At 40.4% G+C, this 24,376-nt stretch overlaps 2 protein-coding genes across 2 annotated transcripts; both read right to left on the bottom strand.

The window, feature by feature from the left end:
* Positions 1-3,388: 3,388 nt before the first annotated feature.
* Positions 3,389-4,685, bottom strand: LOC115629164. The gene is made up of 3 exons (XM_030525538.1): positions 4,472-4,685; positions 3,812-4,323; positions 3,389-3,722 (listed from the first exon to the last, which is right to left on the bottom strand). Exons 2-3 carry the CDS (start codon positions 3,960-3,962, stop codon positions 3,544-3,546), a joined length of 330 nt encoding a protein of 109 aa, XP_030381398.1. The 5' UTR covers positions 3,963-4,323; positions 4,472-4,685; the 3' UTR covers positions 3,389-3,543.
* A 4,877-nt stretch (positions 4,686-9,562) lies between these two features.
* LOC115629129 (protein tweety) lies at positions 9,563-20,684 on the bottom strand. The gene is made up of 7 exons (XM_030525469.1): positions 20,345-20,684; positions 18,499-18,984; positions 16,133-16,896; positions 15,868-16,037; positions 14,505-14,516; positions 13,514-14,432; positions 9,563-10,237 (listed from the first exon to the last, which is right to left on the bottom strand). The coding sequence occupies exons 1-7, from the start codon at positions 20,480-20,482 to the stop codon at positions 9,841-9,843; spliced, it is 2,886 nt and encodes a 961-aa protein (XP_030381329.1). The 5' UTR covers positions 20,483-20,684; the 3' UTR covers positions 9,563-9,840.
* Between the last annotated feature and the right edge of the window lie 3,692 nt (positions 20,685-24,376).

The raw sequence follows: 24,376 nt of genomic DNA, 5'->3' as shown, positions 1-24,376 counted from the left end.
CACGATTCCGAGGGAGAAGGCAGACGAAGAAGCTGGTAGCCGAGGCAGTGCGACGCGAAGGAGCAGCAGATCCGAGGATTTTTGCCGAAGTACTGGTACGAGGCCATGTGCTACGCGGTTTGCTGGATACCGGGGCCTCGGTAAGCGTGCTAGGCAAGGGCAGTCTGGAACTGCTGAAAGAGATTGGCATGGTGCCCAGAAATTACATTTCGATAATTAAAACAGCAGGCGGTGAAGACAGAGCCGTAATTGGACGAGTGCGTTTACCAGTGGTGTATCGAGAAGAGGCCAAAGAAGTGGAATTTTACGTATGCCCATCACTCGAACAGAACGCGTATTTCGGTATCGACTTTTGGCGGCTGTTTAACTTGGCACCACTATTAATTCCTCCAGAAAAGCCAGCCGTTAAAAGACTTGTCCTCGATGAATTGCTAGCTGATAGAGTGGCGCATTATGCGGACCAGGATGAAGTAAGGCCTGAACCAGATATGTGGAAATTGAATGAACAACAAAAGCTGCAATTGGAACAAGTAAAAAAAGAATTTTTAACCTTCGAAGAAGCGGGATTAGGCAAGACTACTTTGGAGACTCACCGAATTGAATTGGTCAGCGGAGCAGAGCCAGTGAAAGACAGGCACTACCCTCTATCACCCGCTATGCAGAAGATTGTGTGGGATGAGGTGGACAGCATGCTGGCGCTTGGCGTCATCGAGGTAAGCGATAGTCCGTGGAGTAACCGCACCACCATAGTGCGACGGCCGGGCAAGAACCGCTTTTGCCTCGATGCCCGCAAGTTGAACAAACTGACAGTCAAAGATGCCTATCCGCTACCATGCGTGGAGGGAATCCTATCTGGAATCGATCAGACATATTATATTTCCAGTGTGGACCTGAAATTTGCGTTTTGGCAGGTGGAGTTGGAGGAGTCCAGTAGAAGGTGCACTGCGTTTACGGTACCAGGGCGACCGTTGTACCAATTCCGCATGATGCCTTTCGGGTTGTGTAACGCCGCTCAAAGGTTGTGCCGGCTGATGGACAAGGTCATACCGAATGAACTGAGGTCCAACGTTAAAGTATATCTAGACGATTTGGTAGTCTTCGCGGCTGATTTTGATACGCACTTGGAGTACCTGAAGAGAGTAGCTGAATGCCTCAAGAAGGCAAACCTGACGATAGGGTTACAAAAGTCGAAGTTTTGCTTTAAAACGTTGAAATACCTGGGATTTATCGTGGGCGGCGGCGTGCTTCGAACAGATCCAGAACGGGTGCAGGCGATACAGCGCATACAGGTGCCAAGGTCCGTAAAGGAGGTTCGAGCTTTCTTAGGAACCGCCGGGTGGTACAGGCGATTTATTAAAGATTTTGCCACCTTAGCGGCTCCGCTCACTGAGGCTTTGAAAAAGCGATCGGGAGGTAGGTTCTCACTCGGTGGCGAAGCGATTGCAGCATTTGAGGCGTTGAAGAAGGCGCTCACATCTGCGCCAGTGCTGGTACACGCGGATTTTTCACGCCCATTTTTTGTACAATGTGACGCATCCCATATTGGCGTCGGAGCCGTATTATTCCAGGTGGATTTGCAGGGAAACGAGAGGCCCATTGCGTTCTTTTCTGCCAAGATGAACAAGCACCAGGTGAACTACTCGGTGACCGAGAAGGAGTGCTTGGCGGCGGTATTGGCGATACAAAAATTCCGGCCATACATCGAAATGATGCCATTCACAGTCATAACCGATCACGCCAGTTTGAAATGGCTGATGTCCATGAAGGATTTGTCCGGGCGATTGGCTCGTTGGTCGTTGCTGCTCCAGGGCTTCGACTTTGAAATCACGCACCGGAAGGGCTCCGACAACATCGTGGCGGATATGCTGTCCAGAAGCACCGAAGCCGAAACTTTAGAGGAGTTGGATTTCTTCCCAGGAGACCTGTTGGGTATAGAAACCGCAGAATTCGAATCAGAGGAGTATCGGGAGCTGATTAGCGAAATTCAAAGTCAAAAAGATAAATTACCTGATTTAAAAATTGAAAACGGGGTGATCTACAAAAAGACATCCTTCAATCGGCTAGAAGATCAGCTCGAAGGCAGTGTGTGGAAACTGTGGGTTCCGCGTGCGCTAACCGGCATGCTTATATCGAAGGCCCATACCGAAGCGTCAACGCATGGAGGAGTGTTGAAGACGTTGTCCTGGTTGCGGCGGCAGTTTTATTGGCCGGGAATGGCCAAAGACGTTGCTGAAGTGGTCCGAAAATGCGTGGTCTGCAAAGAGACGAAAGCCACCAATTACGGGATGCAGGTGGGAATTGGTGCAGAAGTCGTCACGGAGAGGCCGTTCCAGAAGTTATACATAGACTTCTTGGGCAAGTATCCGCGATCAAGGAAGGGGCACGCCTTCATATTCATAGTGGTAGATCACTTCACCAAATTCACGTTCCTGAAGGCGATGCGAGAGGCCACCACTCGGAGCGTCGTCGACTTCTTGGTGAACGAAGTGTTCCATACGTTCGGCGTTCCAGAAGTCATACACTCCGATAATGGTAAGCAATTCACGTCCAAGCAGTTTATAGACATGATGGAGGGCTACGGTGTTAAGCATCTGCGGACACCGGTGTATTCGCCGCAAAGCAACGCGTCCGAAAGGGTGAACCGGGCTATACTGTCCGCGATACGGGCGTATCTGGGGCAGGATCACCGCGAGTGGGACCTACACCTTCCGGAAATTGAAGTGGCCATCAGAAACAGCGTGCATTCTGCGACTGGAGTAACGCCTTTTTTCGCACTATTCGGCCGACATATGATGTTGCACGGTTCGCAGTACCGATTGGCGAGGAAATTAAGGTCCTTAGACGAGCACGAATTCGCAGCGTTGAGTACAGCAGACAGGCAATCCCTGTTGCAACAGAAAATCCAGGCACAATTGCATGCGGCGTATGAGCGCAGTAGCGTTCGCTATAACCGGCGTGCGCGGCGGCTAAGACTAGCGCCCGGCCAGGAGGTATACCGGCGAAACTTTGCATTGAGTGATTTCAGCCGCGCGTTCAATGCGAAATTCGCGCGAAAATTTCTAAAAGCTCGCGTAAGGAAATCCATCGGCACCAACGCATACGAGCTGGAAGATTTGCAAGGGAACTTGCTGGGGGTATTCCACGCAAAGGATATCCGAGTGTGACGCCTGTCCTAAGGCAGAATGGATGAATATAGGGAGGAGGATGCAGCCAGAGCTACTCACCTGAAGATCAAGAGTGGGTGTGGCCTACGTTGGGCGCCGCGGTAGTAGTCATCCGAGGCAACGCCGGACTCGAAGCAGAGGACTCCAACAACACCAGCCGTTTGATGCGCGCAAACATCACTTCGGGGCACGAGCGTCCGCCCACTTGGATATTTGCGGTGGTGTTGCATCGGGCTGGTCACGAAGAATAAAAGGTGGCAGCGCTACGGAAGGCGCCAAGAATTTACAAAGGTACTGCAGCGCCATCTAGCGGTACCGAGCGAGGCACCATGGTGGCAACTGCAGCCACGCAGGCGCAGGGTTGTGTCCCGATGGCACCTCAAAGTGGGGAAACGTCAAGGCCGTGATGAACGGATGCGCAAGGACGTAAAAATCCGCAGGCATACGACATCCGGCCTATAAAAGGCAAGCCGCAACACGCCATTCCTGTTTTTGGGGCGACGGTGCAGACCCACGAGGCAGTGTTTTCGTTTGGTGAACTGGAGGCCGTGCTGAAACCTGAAAAAGGAAAGGAAGAACCAGAAGCCGTTCGAAGGTGAGCATAAGGATATAGATGCAAGGCAGAACTAATGCCGATGTATACATACCTGTATATCCACTTAAATGTGCCGACCAGTGCTTAAATGCCTTTTGTTCCTTGGCATATAGATTTTCCGGCATATCGCCAAGTTTTCGGACAGCGGTGGAACCATACACAGCAGCTGCAGCGGCCGTCATAAGTAGCAGCACGAGCTGCATCGTAGCAGGAGCAACAGCGACAGCAGCAGATCCAGCACCAGCGTCTTCAACGACAGCAGCAGATCCAGCACCAGCGTTTTCAACGGCAGCAGCAGCAACGACAGTGGCAGCCGGAGCAAAGGCGCCCACCCAAGAAGTGGCAGCAGCAATAGCGGCGCCACCACAACGCAACAGCAGACACGTCCGTCTGCGCCATCAGCAGCGGAGGATAGACAAGCCGGTGAGTCCGTTCCTTGGCCACGCGCCGTGCCTATTGTTCGCGGTTGAGCAGCGACATCAGGCAGAGATCCCGCGCGCCTTACGTCGTGTCGTTTGTATGGGCTGCGCCTGCAGGGTCCCACACGCCGCCCCATTGAAGTTTCTGCAAAAGAAAAAAAAGGAAGATAATACAAAAGAAAGAATATATACAGATATAATAAAAACCAAAACAAGGCAGAAAGTGGCACCTAAACAGAGCTTGGCGCTCTATTTAATTCAAAAAAAAAAAAAGTTCACACTCTTATACACACTTATATTGTATGAAGATTGCCAATTGCAGTAGCGCGCAGTGTTTTATATGTATTCTTATATTTCTATTGCGCCCATGACCGTCGAGAGCTCTCGTTAGGATTTGGTTAGACATTTTTCTATAAATTTTTGTACCGCGCATATTTTTCTCATACACATACACATATATCTATATACATATTTATTTGCCATAAACATACTTGCATGTTGGCGCACATAAAGAACCGCATTGGCCGTTGGCAAGCCTTCTTTATTTTGTTTTTATATAAATTATTATTGTTCCATATTTACATTGTTTTCACTCACACTCAATCACACTGAAATATATGTATGTTTGTAGCCACATAAACTGAAAATTAATTGTTAATTTTAATGGTCGCACCGTTGGTGATGATGCATTAAAGCAGCATCAGTAGGGGCGGGAGACTCACCTGTGCCATGGAATAGCCCAAGCACGGTCCAAAAAAAAAAGGGTATCCAAGAAACATTTTGCCTTTGGATACAGGCAGGGAGGGTACGCCTGGGATAACAACAGCAAAATCCCATACAGTTGTCCGATGCCTCCAATCCCTGTCCGTCCGCACGTATATTATCTCCTTTTACAGTCACCCGTATTCGTACGGATGGCTTGAGGGAGTTATCCGTTTATTTGTTTTTTTTGTCGCATTACGTTTCTTTTAGTTTATGTTAGTTTTTTTGGTTTGTTTACGTTTTGAATTCGGTTTTGTATATTGCGCGTCGAATTTATTGTAGTGATGGCATTTTGTTTATCGATGGAGGAACCGTGTTATCGGTTATTGTACGACTCACGCGGGCATAGGGTTGGAACCACACACCCAAGGAGAATTCCGATGAGCCAGCCGGCGTTGCCCAAGAGGAAAAGCGTAGTCGTAACAACAATGCCCGTAATTTTAGATATTTTTGCAGCCTTACTTGAAAGGTGCATTTCCCCTCTGGCACTAGAAGTATTTGATTAGAACTCCTATAATTATTGGATTTTCACTTTCGAATCAAACCTCGTCCATTTTATGCCATCAGTTTTGTTTTGAATACATGGACGACTAATTTGGAAGTATACATACATGCATAGTAATATATGTAGTATGTAGAATTTTTTTTATTATGTTTTGAAATCTGAAATGTATGTATCAAGCAGAAGAATGCGTAGTAGATCCCATTTCATTGGTACATTATATCCTGTACCTGAAATATTTACACAGCAGGAGGCGTGGCAGAACCCCTCAAACGTATATATATTCTTAATTAGGATGGCAAGGAGAGTCGATATAGAAAATTTATTTTTAACATTAAAAATTTGTTTCTTATTCTACTTTGTTGTGTATTTTAATGAGATTTAGGGAAGGAGTTTTGTGTTGATCAAAATCGATAAGATATTGCTCTAAGTACACATAATTCGGTTTTTACACGGTTTTGATTTAACACGGTTTAAAAATGAAAAAATTTATATTTGGTTACACGACATTATTCCATTTATCACGCTTTAAAATAACATATGATCTATGTATTTTTTTTACACCGTTTTTCTAAACGACTTTTTCTGGAACCAATCTACCGTGTAAAAACAGAATTAGGTGTACATATGTTAATACGTTCAGCCGGAAGACCACAGATTGCCTGTATGGATGCAATGTATGGTGGTGTCGCCGATCTATGTTAATTGCCGAAAAACCGAAACGGGTATTTATGTGGAGTTGAAAAATAGAACAATGCATATACCGAAAGCCACTGCAGCCTATAGAAGTACAAAAGAAAACATTTTTTCATTTATTTTATTTTCATATCTGTTTTTTAATTTTTTTTAATTTTTTGTATGTTGTAGCGCTTACTTAACCGCATTTTGCTGGAATGAAATTGTTTCCTTGTTGTAGATGAAAATGGTTTAGATATAAATCAAATGGAATGCTTAATTAATTTAATTGATGCGATTTTATGCTTTTTTAATTTTAATCATGCAGCATTGATGCAATGATTTTAATTTTTGTTCTTACAAGAAATTCAAGCTTTGATTAGGTGTCGTGTTTATTATTAAATTTATGTACTTTTTTATTATTACTATTTTGCTACCACAAAGCGCGTCTCTCTCTATATATATGTATATACATACATATATTCATATATATATATATATACATATATATATGTATGTATATGTGTGTATATATGTATATATACACATATATATATGCCCGCGAATGGCTGCCGGCCCACTTGAAGGATCTCTAGCCCCAATTTACTTAGATGTAGCTTGAAGTATCTCTCCTCCAATTCACTTAAATTTAGTTTGTTCCTATTTTCTGATTTATAGTATTTCATTTTCGGATTTTATTATAACTACAACGCGTACGATGACAACATTTAACACAGAAATATATTTACGAGCTATATATAATGTTAATATCTATGTTTGTTTTCGAATGTGTATAGTTTCGAGCGACACATATCTGTATTTAAGAATGTAAACTTTAGATCCATATGTACCTATTTGTATATAAACATGTGTATGTGTTTTCTTTCGGCAGCCAATGCTTCCAAATGTGTCATGCATACAAGAAGTACAAGTATAAGTTAATAAATATTGCATACGGGAGCAATACCGACGGCTGCTTTCCCTTTATCTCTGCCTCGCTGAATGCCAAACCCTAGATTATGGCATGAGACTTTATAAGTATATGAGAATTTTCCTTTGTACATGCGTATATATTCTCCTAGTTTGAAATTTTTACAATTGATTATTCCAATGTGCATTTGAGTTTGCCCGCGCTGTTAAAAGTCACATGTAGTGCCAAGCTTAGTTACATATGTATGTATGTATGTAGGTATGTATATTTATAGCGGTATTATGTTTATTTTGATTCACATTTTATATACTATATGTATGTTGTATGTCCCGGCACTCTCAACGCCGATTGCCCGCAAGGATACACTAAACATATATATCCATGTAAAGGAGTATGTACTCGTATGTATTAATATTTTTAGGTTTGCTTCGGCTCAGCCGAATTAAGGGCAGTACTTTTCTTATATATTGCTATTTTGTTTACACGCGAAAATTCTTTTATTTCTTCCGTCACTTGTATCTCTTTTCCTTTTATGCTATGACATAGTCTTAGGTACTATAATATACAGTTATACATACATAATGTATCGGTAAGTGCTCGTTATTTATTAATAAATGCATTTTGTTAAGCCTATGGTAAGTTTCGTCGAAAGGTCAAATATTCACTGTCGCGTATCACGTGTTACGGGGAGTATGCGCAGCTTTTATTTATTTTTCACAAAATAGATTTGTTCTTGATAAAATCATAGGCGTTTAATTCATTTTTTTTAACGTTTGTTTACACTATGCAAAATTGTCATTAATCTTCCCGCACATTTTGCAAAAGCGACGCCCATTTCCTTTCAAAAAGTACTTTGAAGAGGTTCGGAAACAATTCTACAGCAGTAACCCCTTTAGGGATATTAAATAAATTTTGAAAACCTTTAATGGATATGAATTGAAAAGCTACAAATCGATAAATCGGACAATTGACGTTATCACAAAATCCAGATTAATTATTGTGTTTGTATCTCACTTTACTCCACTTGAAATGGAATAAAACGTAACTTAAGAAACCATCAAATTTAAAGTGCCTATAATGTGACGGATCAACTATAAAGAAATTCCATGCTATTTTCTCTACGGTTTTCATCTTCATTGCCATGCAGGAGATATTGCTTGGGTACAAATCTGTCGATCGCATACGCTAAACTGAAATTTTGCATAGTATTAACAATACTTCAAAAAAATCACAAAGTCAAAGAGATGCTTCGCCACGTCACTTGATACGGCTGACTCCTTGTTTCATAAAAAATTGGTTTTATCTTCATGTTAATTTTTGCTTTTTGCACGCCAAGATTCCGAAAAAATTGACATTAAATTAAAATGCCGAGATCAAAATTGAATTGTCTACTAATTTTCTCTACAGCCTAGATCTTAGTCCTTATGCTCTACTATTAAGTGTTACTTGCGAGTTTGGGGTATTAATTGGCTTGCCTCCCTATATTACAAATCAACTGATCCGAAGTGGATGGTCGCACAACACTACGGGTCATTTATGATGTAGCATAGATATCTGTCGACTTTATAACTAAACTGGTACGGAAAATAAAAATGTTTTGGAAGCGAAACAGTTGTGAGGTTGGAAGCCTCTGAAATGTGGGACCTTCCCAGGTGCAATTGTCTTTACATATCTACAGCTGGGCAGTGGAAGAGTTCTTTTACAGTTTCTTTCTTCACCAAAACGCTGCATGTTATTATGAGACATTGCCCGCCAAAAGCTGCTAACAATTTCCATCTACATAGCCCAAGACAGTAAAGTCCGTATATATCAGATTTCTCGATAGCTAACTACTTTCCAATCTCTTATTTGCAGTACATATTTTGGAGAATATGGCTACACAGCTATTGCAATTCCCCTTTCGTCCGATGAAATTTCGGACGCAATTAAATGCTCTCTGTATAAATGTGTTACAATAGCTTTTGTCAATTGTGTAAATTTAAATTTCTGTTACCATTTACAGGGTGCAATTTTCCAATACTATACACGTATGTCAGTAATTTTGCCTTTAAAATGTTTCGTTACGTGTAAATGTTTGTTTTCAATTGTTATCTCTCAGCAGATGTACCTAAAATGTTCAATTCTTCAGTAAAATTGCACTCAAACTGTAAAAATGCCTATTATCAAAAAGGATATATATTAATACAATGTGTAGATTTATGTATATTATTATTACATATTTATGCTTAAGTTTATTCATTTATTGTTGTTTGTATCTGGTAGTTTTTTTTAGCACTACATACGAATGTGTATACATAAGTACTTGTACATATAGTCAAATGTAAGTACTATGTATGTATATATGTATGTATATTTATGTATTTACAAAAGTCCGATAGTCGCTTGTTCTACATTCGATTCTTGTTTGCGTTCTTTTTTAATAATTATTATCTTTAGTATTAATAATTAGGATACGTCTAAAATGTAGTCAAAAAGAATCGCACTCGCACTACACACATGTATGTATATGTAAGTACGTGTATAGTCAAATCAATCAATCGAGTATATTGGTTATAAGTACAAAAGGAACACCAAAAAAGTAAATGCATCATACCATTAAATGCTGTTAATCGTTGTAAGCCTCCCAAAAACTATAAAAATTAAAATACCTACATATGTATACTACAAGTAACATGATAATTTAAGAATGTGTTCAATTCAATGTTTTTACAACTGTTGATGTGCATGCATCAGTACGCACAGCAGCCATAAGAGTATCAACGTCACCTTGTGGAATATCTGATCCTCCCCGTTTACAGTTCAGTAACCGCATAGTTTGACTCATCCGATATCGCCGGCGGCGGTGGTGGCAAGTCATCATCATCATCCATGCCATTGTGCATGGCTACGCCATTGTTTAGAGTTGCTTTCCCATTAGCGCCGGCTACTGCTGACCGCACCTTGGGGGGTGTTACGTCTGTGCTTTGATGTGCCTGTGTCTGTGTCACCTCCAGTGGTGGCGGGGGCAACGTAGAATCCTCGCCCGCACTGCCACCGTTGTCGCCTCCATTGTGAAGCGCATTCTCCGTCACGGAGCCAGTGCTTACTGCTACCTGAACAGGGGGAGGCGGAGTCGTCGGCGTGCCGATGCGAGGCGGCGGTATGGCCTTCATTTGAGGCGGCAGCTTCATGGGCGGTCGCTGCAGCGTTCTGTACAAACGATAAAGTGGCGGTAGGGTGGAAAGAAATGGGGAAAATTGGCAGGTAGCGCTCAATGGTTTGGCGAAAGAGATAGTGGTATTCCATCAACTGACTTTTATCTTGTAATACATTACATATATAAATCAGTTGACGGAACGACCATTTTTTTAAATTGCCAAATAAAAATAGTTAAATACACTGAAGAAAAATTTGTTTGAGAAATAAAACTAAACCAGCAAATCATTCCTTAAGGTTGCTATCTGTATTGCACTTATTATATTTGATGCCTAGTTTTAACTCAACTGACTTCGCACACAGGAATCAATACAAGTATTTACCTTTGTTGACAGCTGAGTAATATAAAAAGAAGAAAGGAATGCTAAAGTCGAGCAGGTTCAACTCTTAAATACCCTGTACCACCCCACAAAAAAATGTATTACAAAAATTTAATTAATTCAATTAATTAATTAAATTAAATATAAAATATTCCATACATACATTTACATCAGAATCGTGTCTATGCGTGTTTGTGTACTTGTACATACATATGTATGTGTGCATTACATAATTATGTCAAAGCAGCAACAAATACAGCTTGAGCCTGGTTATATGGCTATAACTTTCTTTATAATCAATCTATCATAATGAAACTTGGTATACGGATATATAATAACTAACTGGATGTGACTACCAAATTGTAGTTAAAAATTCCAAGAATTACGGGAGTTATAGAAAATCATGAACAGGGGGGAGTGGGGGGTGAATCAGAATAAAAAAAACAAATTTGGCCTGCCTAGGGCTCAGGGAACCTGGATACCAAGTTTGGTTATTCTAGCTCTTGTACTTCCTGAGATCCGTACGCTCGGACGGACAGACGGACATGGCTATATCAACTCGGCTTGTCACCCTGATCAATAATATATATATTTTGTGGGGTCTGCCACGCCTACTTCTGCCTGTTACATACATTCGCACAAAACTAGTATAGCCTTTCACCCTTTGGGTACAGGCTATAAAAATGTATGAAGAACTTTTATTATTGAGAAATTTTAACATGTACCTCATATATGTCCCGGGTCAAATGGACATGGAGGGTAATTGTACAGCCGACGAGCTGGCTAGAGACGATACTACTGTCCCTCTCCTATCGGACAAGAAGAGCACCAGTAGTATACCGATGGGCAGCTGTAAACTATTAGTTCACAACCAATTTGCGCTTGCCGCAAATAAGCTGATAAAATTGCCGTCAGACTACGGCTTTATCACAACAACTTCTGTCGGAGCTGCCGTGATGAAGAAGAGGAGGAAACAGTGATCCATCTTTTCTGCGACTGCCCAGCCCTATTTAGAGCCAGACATTGGTTTCTAGGAGCAGGCTCCGCAGCCTCCGCGAAGAGGTTAAAGGTTATATTCAAATTTATTTAGACTTTTGGGGAAAATGGAATGGAATATCTTTCCTATCCGAACATCGACCTTTTGGTCGAACATATAATTCTCTAAAATTATGCTTTAGCAATTTCTACTTTATTAATAAATGGTTAAGGGTATCGGCGTAACATAAAACCAAAACATGTTTTATTATACTTTTTCTAAAATCTAATATCTAAAATCTCAACGATGTATTTAGTTAAAAGATAGATACATTTAATTTAAACGGGATATTAAGTTGCCTGAGAAAAGCAAAATATTAAAAAAATAAAATAAAATAAAACAAGAAAGGAATGCTAAAGTCGAGCAGGCTCAACTCTTAAATACCCTGTACCACCCCACAAAAAAGTAATTAAATTAATTAATTAATTAAATTTAATTAATTAACTAAATTAATTTAATTAATTAACTAAATTAAATATAAAATATTCCATGCATGCATACATACATTTACATTTACATCAGAATCGTGCCTTATGCGTGTTTGTGTACTTGTACATATGTATGTATGTGTGCATTGGGCCTGGTTATATGGCTATAACTTTCTTTCCGATCATTCTATCATAATGAGACTTGGTATACGGTTATATAATAACTAACCTAATGTGACTACCAAATTTTAGTTCAAAATTCTAAGAATTACGGAAGTTATAGAAAATCGTTAATAGGGGGGGAGTGGGGGGGTGGATCAGAAAAAATGAACAAACTCGTCCTTTCTCGGTCTCAGGAGAATCTGTATACCAAGTTTGGTTATTCTAGCTCTTATACTTTCAGAGATCCTTGCGTTCATACAGACAGACAGACGGACAGACGGACAGACAGACGGACAGACGGACATGGCTATATCGACTCGGCTTGTCATGCTGATCAAGAATATATATACTTTGTGGGGTCTACCAAGCCTCCTTCTGTGTGTTCCATGTGCACTCGCACAAAACTAATATACCCTTGTACCCTTTTGGGTACAGGGTATAAAAATAAAATAAAGTCGTCCTTTCTCTGACCTAGGAGAATCTGGGTACCAACTTTGGTTATTCTATCCTTTATAGTTTCTGAAATCATTGCGTTCATCCAGACGGACGGACAGACGGACTGACGGACAGGCGGACGGACGGACGGACAAGCCTACATCGATTTCTCTCATCATGCTGATTTAGAATACTTGTATATATACTTTATGGGGTCGGAGATGCTTCCTTCTGCATATTACCTACTTTGCACAAACCTAATATACCCTTTTTACCCTACGGGTACAGGGTATACAAACCGACTACAGCAAATATTCTACCTAGGACAATGACAAAACTATAAGTTAGCTCATTTTTTGACAGGGGGCGAAGGGTCGGTGCTGCTGTAGTGTTCATTTTTTTTTTTTGATTATTTAGTATGGTATTAAGTTTATGTATATGTTATCTAACATAACAAACAACCTGCTGTTTTGATGAAAAACTAAATGTACTATATGTACTATATAAACTAAAAATTCCGAACATGGTAAATAACCTAAAAAACAATGCTAGGACTCTTTTTGAAATTATTTGGTTGCCTTTCGACACTCCGACTTCTCTTATGTGGCATCGAAGGTGTATTTTTCAGTTTTTAGTCAAACCCCCTTTTCAAACTACAAGTAAATAGGTATTTTTCAAGTATTCCCTTTTTCTTATTAAATTACTGTTTGTTGACTTTTCCTGTAATATTTAAAAAATCAATTTCCGATTCTTCCCACGTCTTTACGAGTTTTGCAAAATGATTTGAAAAATTGAAGCTTTCTAAAAATGAAATACGATTTACTTATTAGAAGATGCCAATTAAACCGCTGTGCTGCGCAAAATGAAGCATCTATTGCATCCAACTTACTTGGAATAGTTTTGCGGCGCGTGCTGCTGATGTTGCGCTTGCTGCTGTTGCTGATATATCGACTCGACTTTGGGCTGCTCCGCATCCTTTGGAATTTCCGGCAGCGGGCAATTCAGAATCGAGGGCTTGTACTTGGAATCAAATTTACCGCCCTGTCGCAACGTCGAGCATTTGTAAATCTGCTTGTCGCGATCATAGATGGCCGTATCTATCATACCGCTGCTGCTAGTTGTGCTGGGGACATGAATATCAAGGCCAGTTGAATCAGCATGCTGCAGCTGATGCTGATACAACTGGTGCTGTTGATGCTGTTGTTGAGCTGCAGATGCCACCAACTGCTGCTGCTGAGAGGGCGGCGGTGGTTGTTGCTGCTGGTGTGTCTGTTGCGATTGTTGCTGATTGTGTGCCGGGATTTGTGGACCACCTTGGCTATTCTGGCGACGCATTGTGGCCAAATTGGACACATAAATGGAGCCCTGGCTGACAGCCACGAGTGGTTGATAGATCGAGTGCGGGTTACCGTTTGGCGCCACTTGTGCCAAATGTGCCGGAATTTGCTGATAAATTTGACTCTGCTGCGGGGGCGCTCCTGCCATGTGGTGCTGGGCATGATGCGCTGCCGCTGTAGTGTAGGTGCCATATTGCTGCTGCTGCTGTTGCTGCTGCTGGTGTTGCTGATGATAGATGGCATGCTGATGCTGCACGGCTGCGGCCACGGCGGCAGAATGGGAATGGGGATGAGCGTGCGGATGCTGATGTGGATGATGGCAGTATATAGGCTGTGGGCCCAGTTGCTGTTGCTGCTGAAGCTGCGGTTGTTGCTGTGGCGGCGGCTGTTGTTGTTGTTGCTGCTGTGTCTGCTGCTGCTGCTGCTGATGTTGTGTGGTTGGTGGTGCTCCACGTTGTGGGTCGGTGCATGCTGGCGATGATTTTCAGTAAAAATCATTGGCTTCCAATGTTTTGCATTGTTTGCTTAGGGTTGCATATTTACCGTTATTTGGACCTAAAATTTAAATACAATTAGCGATGGTTAAACTAAGTTTTAATGCAATGGAGCATAGAAAGCGACGAGGCGAGGCGAAGGCGACATGGCTTATATGTGGAATGAGGTTTGGCCTAGGCAGAGGGCGGGGACGCTATCAAATAGAGCTACAGTGAGAGGTGGTTTACTAGGCTCCGACGAGGTAGATGAAAAGAGAGAGAGAAAGAGATAGAGAGCGATGTGCCGAGAAATGACGCAGTAGAGATGAGCGATAGATTTTTCCTTTGAGTCATAGCCAGCTTAATAGGTTTCATAATTTTGACACTCCTGCCTAAATTATGGAATCGTGTTCCTTAAAGTCATTGTATTGGGATTCTGGCGAACAAATAACCAGGGCTCGCAGGCTATTCAGCGACAAATGCAAAATATAATATGTGGTATTATATACCTATTACACAGTCAGTTTTAAACTTGTAAGCAGCAGTTTGAAACAAACACATGGGCAGTATTCAAGCACAGGACGGAGAATTTTTGTTGCAAAAATGTAATTAAGTTCGTTTGGTGAAAGTACATCCTTAGTCTTGTTGAACTTCAATTTGGAATGAAAAACTGTCCCAAGTTCTAGACTGTCGATATTAATACATAATCGACAGTATCGACACTTGGCCTAACGCAATGAAACTTCACATGAGGAGACAGAAGCACTAACAGGAGACAAGAAAAAAATATTGAGAATTTCGCGAGTGGAAAAAAACGAAAAGCTTCGGGGTAGGGGTGCACCAGAAAAAAACACAAAATTGTCTTTTTTCTTATTTACGAGATTTACGAGAATCTGGAAACGATTATAGTTCTCTGTTTGACATTTATCCGAAATTACTACAAGTATAAACGAAGACCGAGGACATTGATGCTTTACTTGATTTTAATTTTAACATTCATGCTTCTTTCATAGACAATGGCAAAAACGTGTTGTTTAGTTAGAACACTAGTACGTATGTATATGATTGTGCAAAATGTGCTACAAAAACAATGCCATCAACAATCTCTAGTATTAATGACAATGCAATCTTCATTGACACCAATCTTTTTTACGTTCGATTATTTGCTTATTCTGTATGCAATTATATGCAGCACAAATGTTATTCAATAATTTAGTTGCTCAAAAGCACAATTAGGAAATCATACAAAGTTTTGATAATACCTAGTGCCTAATAGAGTCAATTTTCCGTACGCTACCGCTCATCTCTAGACAAGGGACTTTCAACTACGACGATGGCATATGTGGGTGTTAGTGGCTAATGGTGCTATTTGTTAGTGGTGGTATTTATACAGTTGAGATGCGAGTTCGCACAGTGTATGTGTCGAGACTTACCAGTCAGATGGGTGGGGCTGTGGTTATGCGATGGCAATCTACCTAGTGTATGTGTGCCTATTGCCCGCATATTTTGCTGGATGTGCGCATGGGCCATCATCTCGTGCTGCTGCCTCTTCGATGGATGTTGGAGTGTGTGCGAGCCACTGATAACCGGTGGACTGAAGTGCCTGCAAAGAATCGATCAAACAGCACCTAAATACAGCAACCCCCCGAAAGACCCCACAAATATGCAGCGTTCACTGGCTTACGATCAGACACTTACCCATTGTGATTGCGGGGCAGCGTACGCGCCGCATTCATCATTTGCTGATGATTCTGCGGAGCTGGATGTGAAATGTACGATGGCTCGTCCACCTGCGCATAATCATTACGCTTTCGAATATAGATCCAAGTGTGAGAGTCCACCCACACCATTATAGTAAGCAGTATTGCCGCAATAAAGCTGGCAATAAGCATCAGTACCAGGCCAAGTAGTCCACCCTCGCATAAGCCACGTGCAGCAGCCAAAAAATTATGATGTACCGCTTTGCAGTCCACTAAGGCCGTAAGCTGCGTAAGCAGCCTTTCACTGCTATTTAAATCCGCATTGACGGCACCCAGTTTAGGTTGCAGTCCCGATGACTTGAACAGTACAAGGGAGATCTTCATGACGGTGGCCATTGCACTGCGAGCATTATTCAATGAATTCTGTGACTCACGCAATCTTTGCGTGAAGGGATTGGTATGCCCCGGCTCGCATTGGGTATAATGCAATAACACATTGGTGGGCAAGTCGCGTGGCGCTGTTGAGACCAGAAATTCAGCTGGACTAATGCATAAGTCACCCACAGCCACGGATGAAGATAAATATAACCCGGACATTAGCCAGGATCCAGTAACGGCCAACAAGCCGCAGACGCTGAACAATATAAGGGCGCAACGAGAGTGCCTGGCTACGCCCACAAGCAGTACCGCGCAGAGCACGAGAAGCAACGCCAATGTAGCCACTGTTCCTGGCCAACGTATTAGCTCCCATTGATCGCCACGCTAAGAAAGAGTAAAAAGATACGCTTGAATTAAGTCTTATTACTATATTTTATTATTTATACCTAATACATAATTTTTATTTATGTATAAGTATACCAGTAAGATAGCGACTACAAAATCGATCAGCTACCTTTTTATGACACACATTTCGCGTGCCCTGCAGTATGTTACTTCTGGTTCTACAAGTAGTTCCAATTAATGGTTAAAGCGAACCAAAAATAATTCGCTTGGATTTACGTCATGAAAAATGGCATGAAGAATTCCATCGTTATCCAAATGCTGCAGCGGAATGTGCAAATTAAATGAACTTACTTATACTAGAATGTAATGTATGAAACAGATAGGTGGCGTGACACTCCCACAAAGCGTGCGTGATCACCATAACCGTCTGTATAGACGCAGGAACTCGAAAAGTATAAAGTGCAGCTTCAAACATACATACATACGTATATACATATGCATTTATTTTTACAAGAACTAAAAATAACTGAGGGGTAAAAGAAATTCTGGAAACTGCTTGTGATGAGAAAAATTTGAGTACGATAGAAATAAACAAGAAAGGAATGCTAAAGTCGAGCGAACTCAACTCTTAAATACCCTGTACCTCCCAAAAAAACAAAAATAAAATATAATTTTTTAATTAAAAAATTATATTAATTAAATTATTCAATACATATAAACAAAAGTTCATGTACAGTTTCAACAGCATACATTTACATAAGAATCGTGTCTCCGCGTGTTTATATGCGTGTATGTATAGTATGCAGCACAAAGTTGAACCAACGCAGCAACAACAACAACAGCTGCGGGCAGAGCTGCAGGCAGCGCATGGGCAGCGATTTTATTTATGCCTATAACTTTCTTCAGAATTGACCTATCATGATGATGATATTGGCACACGGACACATTAGTACTAACTGGATGTACCTACCAAAATTGATTTTAAAATTCCGAGAATTACGGAAGTTATAAGAAAAAATACGAATTGCGGGGGAGTGGGGGGGGGGGTGTATCAGAAAAAATAAACAAACTCGTTCTGCCTAGGGCTTATAGGAACCTTGATACCAATTTTGGTTATCCTAGCTCTTGTACTTACTGAGATCCTTGCGCTCATACAGCAGACGGACAGACGGACATGGCTATATCGACTCGTCTTCTCATCCTGATCAAGAATATATATACTTTGTGGGGTCTGCCACACCTCCTTCTGTGTGTTACATACATGCGCACAAAACTAGTATAGCCTTTCACCCTTTGGGTAAAGGCTATAAAAAGCAATAAACAAAAATGCATGACTCACAATGAAACTTGACTTACAAACACATAAGCACTAACCGGATAAAACAGCCACATTTCTAAAAAAAAAAAAAACAACGGACGGACGGTGGAACAGACATGGCTCAGTATATTGTCTTGCAATGCTGATCAAGTGTATTATATATTTGCATATTACATTTTTCATTTTGCACAAACCCAATATGGCATTGTACATTTCATGTACAGGGTATAAAAAAATAGTCGGGGAATATATTAGGAGCAACAATTGTTTGGTGCACCAAATACAGAAATATGTGCGATTTTCCAAATATCAGTTTTACTCACCGTAAGGAAGTGTGTCATGGATATACCCATAAGAGGTCGTCGTATATCACTAGCCGCATTCGTGGCCAAAGTCACATTGCCCTGAACAATGTTTAGGGAGACAAAAAGCTTCGAAAGCGCTGTCTGATTCGATACTGGCTGGTCAAAAATATCAGCCAATTCCACCAATTGTGGTCGTATACGATTCGTCAGCGTGTTCTCCAATATGTGCGTTTGATTACGTATGGTAGTGACCAAATTATCAACTTTGCGTCCAGCAGTGAGCACCTCCAGCAATCCATTGTGCAAATCATCGTTTCCATAAAGACCCAGCCCGATGGCAGCACAGCACATCACCGTTACAATTGATAGCGCCACTTTCAGGCTAGTTATCGAGTGGGCAGGACGTGGTTTGCGATCGCAACAACGTGTCATTAGATAAAATAGCAGCCCTAGCAGCGACACAATAAGCAGGGCGGCAGGCACGGATCCAAGAATGCCCAAACTCTGTAAAAGGAAGAGAAAGTAACTGAGTTTAATTAGAGGGAACAAGAATATTCGATGTCTCACCCATACGGAAACTAACGTTGTAACAAACACTTTCGCCATAACAGTTGTACTTATAGAACAGTGCAACGATTAAAGCAAGAACGCTTATCCGACAGGATATATAAGAGCCGGGTACTCGCGAAATTAAGTTATTAATACTTCGAGATAGAAAATTAAAAGAGTCTGTAAAGTAAAATTTAAAAAATTAAATAAAATAATCAGGGGAGTCTCATGTAAAAGATGGGGACGTCCCCCATTACGAACAAATTAGGCCTTTTGCGTCCAAAGCTATATCCTCTTCAACCATTTTATGATATAAAGTTGTTTGCATTAATATAGGTAGGTAATATAGTGAAACGAATTTTATAAAACAGGTTAGAATACAATGTTAACAAAAACCGGAGTCCAAGGTAAATTTATGCGCACGAAAAATACATTAGTTTTGTTTTCTGTTTTCATTGAATGTCTTAAAATATTTTAAGTAGCGTCATACAGAAGTTATGTACGATAGCGTTGAACCTAAATACCCTTTATACTTATGCCCTACATTCATTAACAACTTTGTGATAAAGCGCATGCAGTAGTAAATACTTCTTGAAAACGTGCTATAAAATTATTAATATTTACTTAATTAACATTTGGTCAACCATGGTCACTACTTGCGGACCATCAGTGAGAACATTTCTTAACATGCAAATACTTGTAGTTCCAAGTTGCTCAAATAAAATCTCTCTGAAAATCATGCCGCTTAAATGACAGCTTTATTGTGCAGTGATCTGATGTGGTCAGTGTAGAAATAATCTGCTTCCGTTAAAAAAAAGTTCCAGTGTAAAAAAGCGCTATCTGTAAAGGAGTAATTATTGAAACATGCAGACATCGTCGTACTTCACGAATGGTCTGGAATGCTAATCATAAACTTTTATAAAAATAAATTTTTACCATCTTCAATTTGTATAACCTTTACCTTCATTTTAGAGGTACATACAGAACTAGTTACAACTATATTATACATATATATACGAGTACATATTCGACCCCAAACTCTCTTTAATTATATAGACATACGAGTATATACTCGTATATATGTATATATAATTAAAGAGGGTTTGGGTTTTTTAAGAGTAATGTAGGCTCGGCTCTAGCATTCATGTCAACTTCCAAAAGTGGCGAACACTACACACAAGAATTGTACATAGACAATTATTGCCGTAAACCAATTCCTATCCATGCAGTATGTATCTATGAACATGCATATATTATTTGCAGGAATAGGTGAAATTATAAGTCATATTTGTTTTATAGTCGAATTATTTCTCACCTCCAAATAGATCTCATCATTAGGCCGAAACGTGCTGTTAATTTTGTGGAACGTAATGTTGTAGTGGGGTAACGCATGCAGCAGCTTTGCTATTACCGGCACCTTGTACTGGTCCGTATACTCGTGGTAGTCGCCCATTGCTCTCGACGCTGTTGTTGTTGTTGCTGCTGCTGCTCTTCTACAGACAATCAACCGACGTACGTATATGTGTTTAAGTAGATGCTAGTGGGTATAGCGTTAAATGATGGTTTGTGCTTATTGTGAGTCCGCGCTCTCGACAGCTTTAACCTCTTTACATTGACTTGTCGCGCACTGCAGTCGTCAATCGTATGAAAAAAGGCATAACCTATGCATATAGTAAATAGATCGAATAAGTTTGGCTGCTAGATGAATTAAAAGACGCAGGCATGCAGAGTAAAGCGATTTAGTTTTGTTCAGAAAACAAAAGCGTCATGGGACATTCGGTAAGAAGGTGTGGGCGGTTGCTAATGATTTTGAATGTGTACGTACATACATTCACATGCATGTACATGCATACATGTGTATAATTATGTACATGGATTCTTGACAGGCGCGCACGCCCTTAAACACGCACATATGTATGTATGTGTGTGCACAGCCCGCGTCCTACATTCCGTCAGCAGATCGGCGAATATTCCTTAACTTTTGGAGCTATAGATATCCATATTCGGTATACATTTATGCATATGCATACGATAGATAAGCCGTTACATATGTATTATTCATACATACATACATATATTCAAGTAAAATTGGTTTTTGCCCAACACACGAAAATTCAATTTACTAAAAAACGCCCATCCAACACCCCCGCCAACCTATATGCATTTATACATACATATGTACATTAACGGTCACAATGTAGCGACTGCGAGTATTTTAATTGAACGTTTCCATCAGCGCATTACCAATATTGTTTAATATCTTCTTCTTAGCCCTGTAAGTATGCAGCACGCGCGCAGGCAGTACCAACAACAAATTAAAACAGCAGCACCAGCTGCAGCATCAATAGCAACAAAAGAGCGGTTGCGGAAAGGCAAGGCATCCTTTCAATTTGTACTCTCATGCTCTCTTGCCACGTGCGCTCTCACAATGTTATACTTTTTATTATTACTGTTGTTGCTGCTGTTGAGAGTGCTGCTCCCGTTATTGTTTGCGTTTTTTTCTTTGTGTTCCTGGTCGCTATAAAAGCGTAACCATATTCTTCACAATTAGAGAGATCCAGCTTGTGTTTATGTGGGTAGTGTTGCGTTGTATCTCTATATACCTATGTATGTATGTATGTGTGTATCTATTGATTAAAAGTTCGCTCTGATTCCTTGTTCCTTCTAGTCTTCGTTGGACGACACCGAGCGTGTTGCATGCCGAGTTCCGAGTGCGCCGCACTCGTAATTGCTTCTCCCGATACCACCCATTCACACACACACACACACACACACACAAGTCCACATATAAAATGCAACGGAAAGACTTAATTTTAGCTACATATTTGCAGCTGTTGATTAAATAGTTAATTTACATTATTCAGGATCGCTGAGACACACTCACATACACAGGAGGCAGTACTTACTGCTGTTGCACACAATGTGCTATTTTTTTGCGTTTTCTCGGCACGCGTACGCACTTATTAAAGTGGGAGTAGGCTGCTTACTTTTTTGCGTGCATGCCAAAACCATTTTTTGACCGTTAACTACGCTCGAATAATATACATTGTACGTGTGTATATATATACTTATATCACTCCTTAACACTTTTATATATGTATGTATGCATGCATATGTATATAATTTTAAAAATAATTCACTCAGTTGTTTATTAAATGTAGACTTTGCAGCGGTGATCCCTAATAGTTTATGTAGTCAACAAAAAAATACTCCCTTTTACAAATGGGTACACAATTTTTCACAACAAACAAAGCTTCGTACGCGTTCGCCGCCGCATCTTACTTTTCGCCCAGCACTGACACAAATTATTGACGCCCAAAAAAAAATTGATAAATTCGTTTACAATTTATTTTATGAGCATATGCATTTTAAGCACACTTATTTCGGCACTTTGTGTTGGTAGCGCTCTTCTTCAGTTAATTTTTTTTCAAAAATTAAATTGGGTTTTAACTGTTTGCTCAGAAGCTCTTGCACCGTCGGATTGGTTCACCATTGACACATTCCGAAGACTGAGCAACGTATGAAAATTTTTTGTCGCTCAACTTGGTCACACCCTCTAGATTGTGCATACGATGTTAATATGCGCCAGGCAGCAGTAGAGTCACGTTTATAAGTTACAGGATAACAACATGACGCAGGCCGAGGGAGTCCTTCCTGCTTGCTCTTGCGCGCACTTTATACGAAATGTTCTCACCCTGATTGTCTCGAAAATTGAAAAACAGTGCTGGGCAGTCGCAGTGCTATTCGTTGAGCGACGGCCAAAAAAATAAGAGAAATCAAATAGATGGAAGCTGATGTAAATGAAATCAATGAATGGGCTGTAATTGAACAGAAAATGCTTCAGTTTATTAAAGCTTAAAAATTATTGAGTTATAATAATAACTTGCGCAATATAAATACGATTGTAGTACGTATGCTGACATTTTACAGCACTAAGTTCTTTGATTCACCGATAGTTTCACATAAGTGGCAATACCATAGTGCTGCCAGATGTACAAATATAACAGACATTTTCTGGTACAAGCCGTGGACAAGTAAGCTGTCAAACAATTGATATTATCAAACATAATATGCAGTTTTGAATAGTTCAAATCCTTTAAAGTAGACGTTTCGTCTTCTGTTCAAATTTGTATCTACTTTAAGATAAATGGAATATTAAACATCAATCAAAAGTACCTTTAGCTAGCTTTTAGCTTTTAAGCTAATTGTGTTGTACATACTTATGTACATACAAATGCAATACGGAGGCGTGACAGATTTCATGTTATATGTTAGTACATAGCACATATGTATGTATGTGTACGATGAGCGTGACGAAACGCATCGCTATAATTACATATACATATAATTTAAAGTTAAACAAATTAAACAGAACAATAGACATCCATTTAATATCGGCACCTGGGCAGACGACTTCATTTTTCAAAAATGTTTGTAAGCACAGAATCCTTGACATAGACCCGTTCTTGTATGGCATGGTGCTTGGTGCGACTACTCTCGCACGCAACTATCAATACAACAAGTAAAAAAGCTAAATTTCCGGTGTCCCGACTTTGAAATACTCTGTACATATGCTTGGAATAATTATAGAAATTAGAAAATTAAGAAAGAAGGAGGCGTGGCGGACCCCATAAAGTATATATATTCTTGATCAGCATGACAAGACGAGTCGATCTATGTCTTTCTATCTGTCTGTCCGCCTGTCCGTCCGTATGTACACCTGGATCTCAGAGACTGCCAGAGATAGAGACACCAAATTTTGCAGGAAGATGTCTTATCTGTGTATGCTTTCCAAGTTTGTATTATTTTTTTGGTTTTTACCCTCTTCCCCGAAAATGGGGATTTTCCGTATCGCCCTTCGTATAATCATAATTTCCCTCCCTCCCCATCTCTCTAGCAATTAGTGATTTTCCATTACTCCTGTAATTCTTGGCATTTTTGACTCAAAAAATACCTCCAGTGATTATGAGTTCGTATATATAGTTTCATCACGATAGGTCAATCTGAATGGAAGTTATAGTCATATACATATGTAATTTATCTTCCGACAGTGTTCTCATTTCCAGAAAAGTTTCTTTAGGAAATGCATTGGTATGTACCGAAAGTTAAGACATACATATAGTGGAATAAAAACATACGTATTTATGTACATACATATATGTATGTATGTATGTATGTACGTATCAGGGCAAGTAATTTCTTACATTAAAAGCTGTAAAATGTAACAAAGATTTTGTCAATTTATGCATATGTAAGTTAAGTACACATACTCGTACATATGTTTTGATGTGAATGAAATATTGACTTGCAACAGAGAACTGCAACGAGTACTACATTTTCGGTCATA

Source organism: Scaptodrosophila lebanonensis, unplaced genomic scaffold (genome assembly GCF_003285725.1).
Source record: "Scaptodrosophila lebanonensis strain 11010-0011.00,11010-0021.00 unplaced genomic scaffold, SlebRS2 tig00000136-arrow-arrow-pilon, whole genome shotgun sequence".
NCBI lineage: Eukaryota > Metazoa > Arthropoda > Insecta > Diptera > Drosophilidae > Scaptodrosophila > Scaptodrosophila lebanonensis.
This window is presented reverse-complemented; position numbering and strand designations above follow the sequence as displayed.

What these genes read in the sequence shown, in the direction of transcription:
- LOC115629164 (XM_030525538.1), bottom strand. Translation starts at nt 3,962, where the DNA reads ATGCAGCTCGTGCTGCTACTTATGACGGCCGCTGCAGCTGCTGTGTAT. An exon ending in ACATTTAAGTGGATATACAG is followed by an intron (nt 3,723 to 3,811) that starts GTATGTATACAT and finishes TTCCTTTTTCAG; the next exon opens with GTTTCAGCACGGCCTCCAGT.
- LOC115629129 (XM_030525469.1), bottom strand. Translation starts at nt 20,482, where the DNA reads ATGGGCGACTACCACGAGTATACGGACCAGTACAAGGTGCCGGTAATA. An exon ending in CCATGACACACTTCCTTACG is followed by an intron (nt 16,897 to 18,498) that starts GTGAGTAAAACT and finishes ACTCTTTCTTAG; the next exon opens with CGTGGCGATCAATGGGAGCT. An exon ending in GCGCCGCAAAACTATTCCAA is followed by an intron (nt 10,238 to 13,513) that starts GTAAGTTGGATG and finishes TCGTTTGTACAG; the next exon opens with AACGCTGCAGCGACCGCCCA.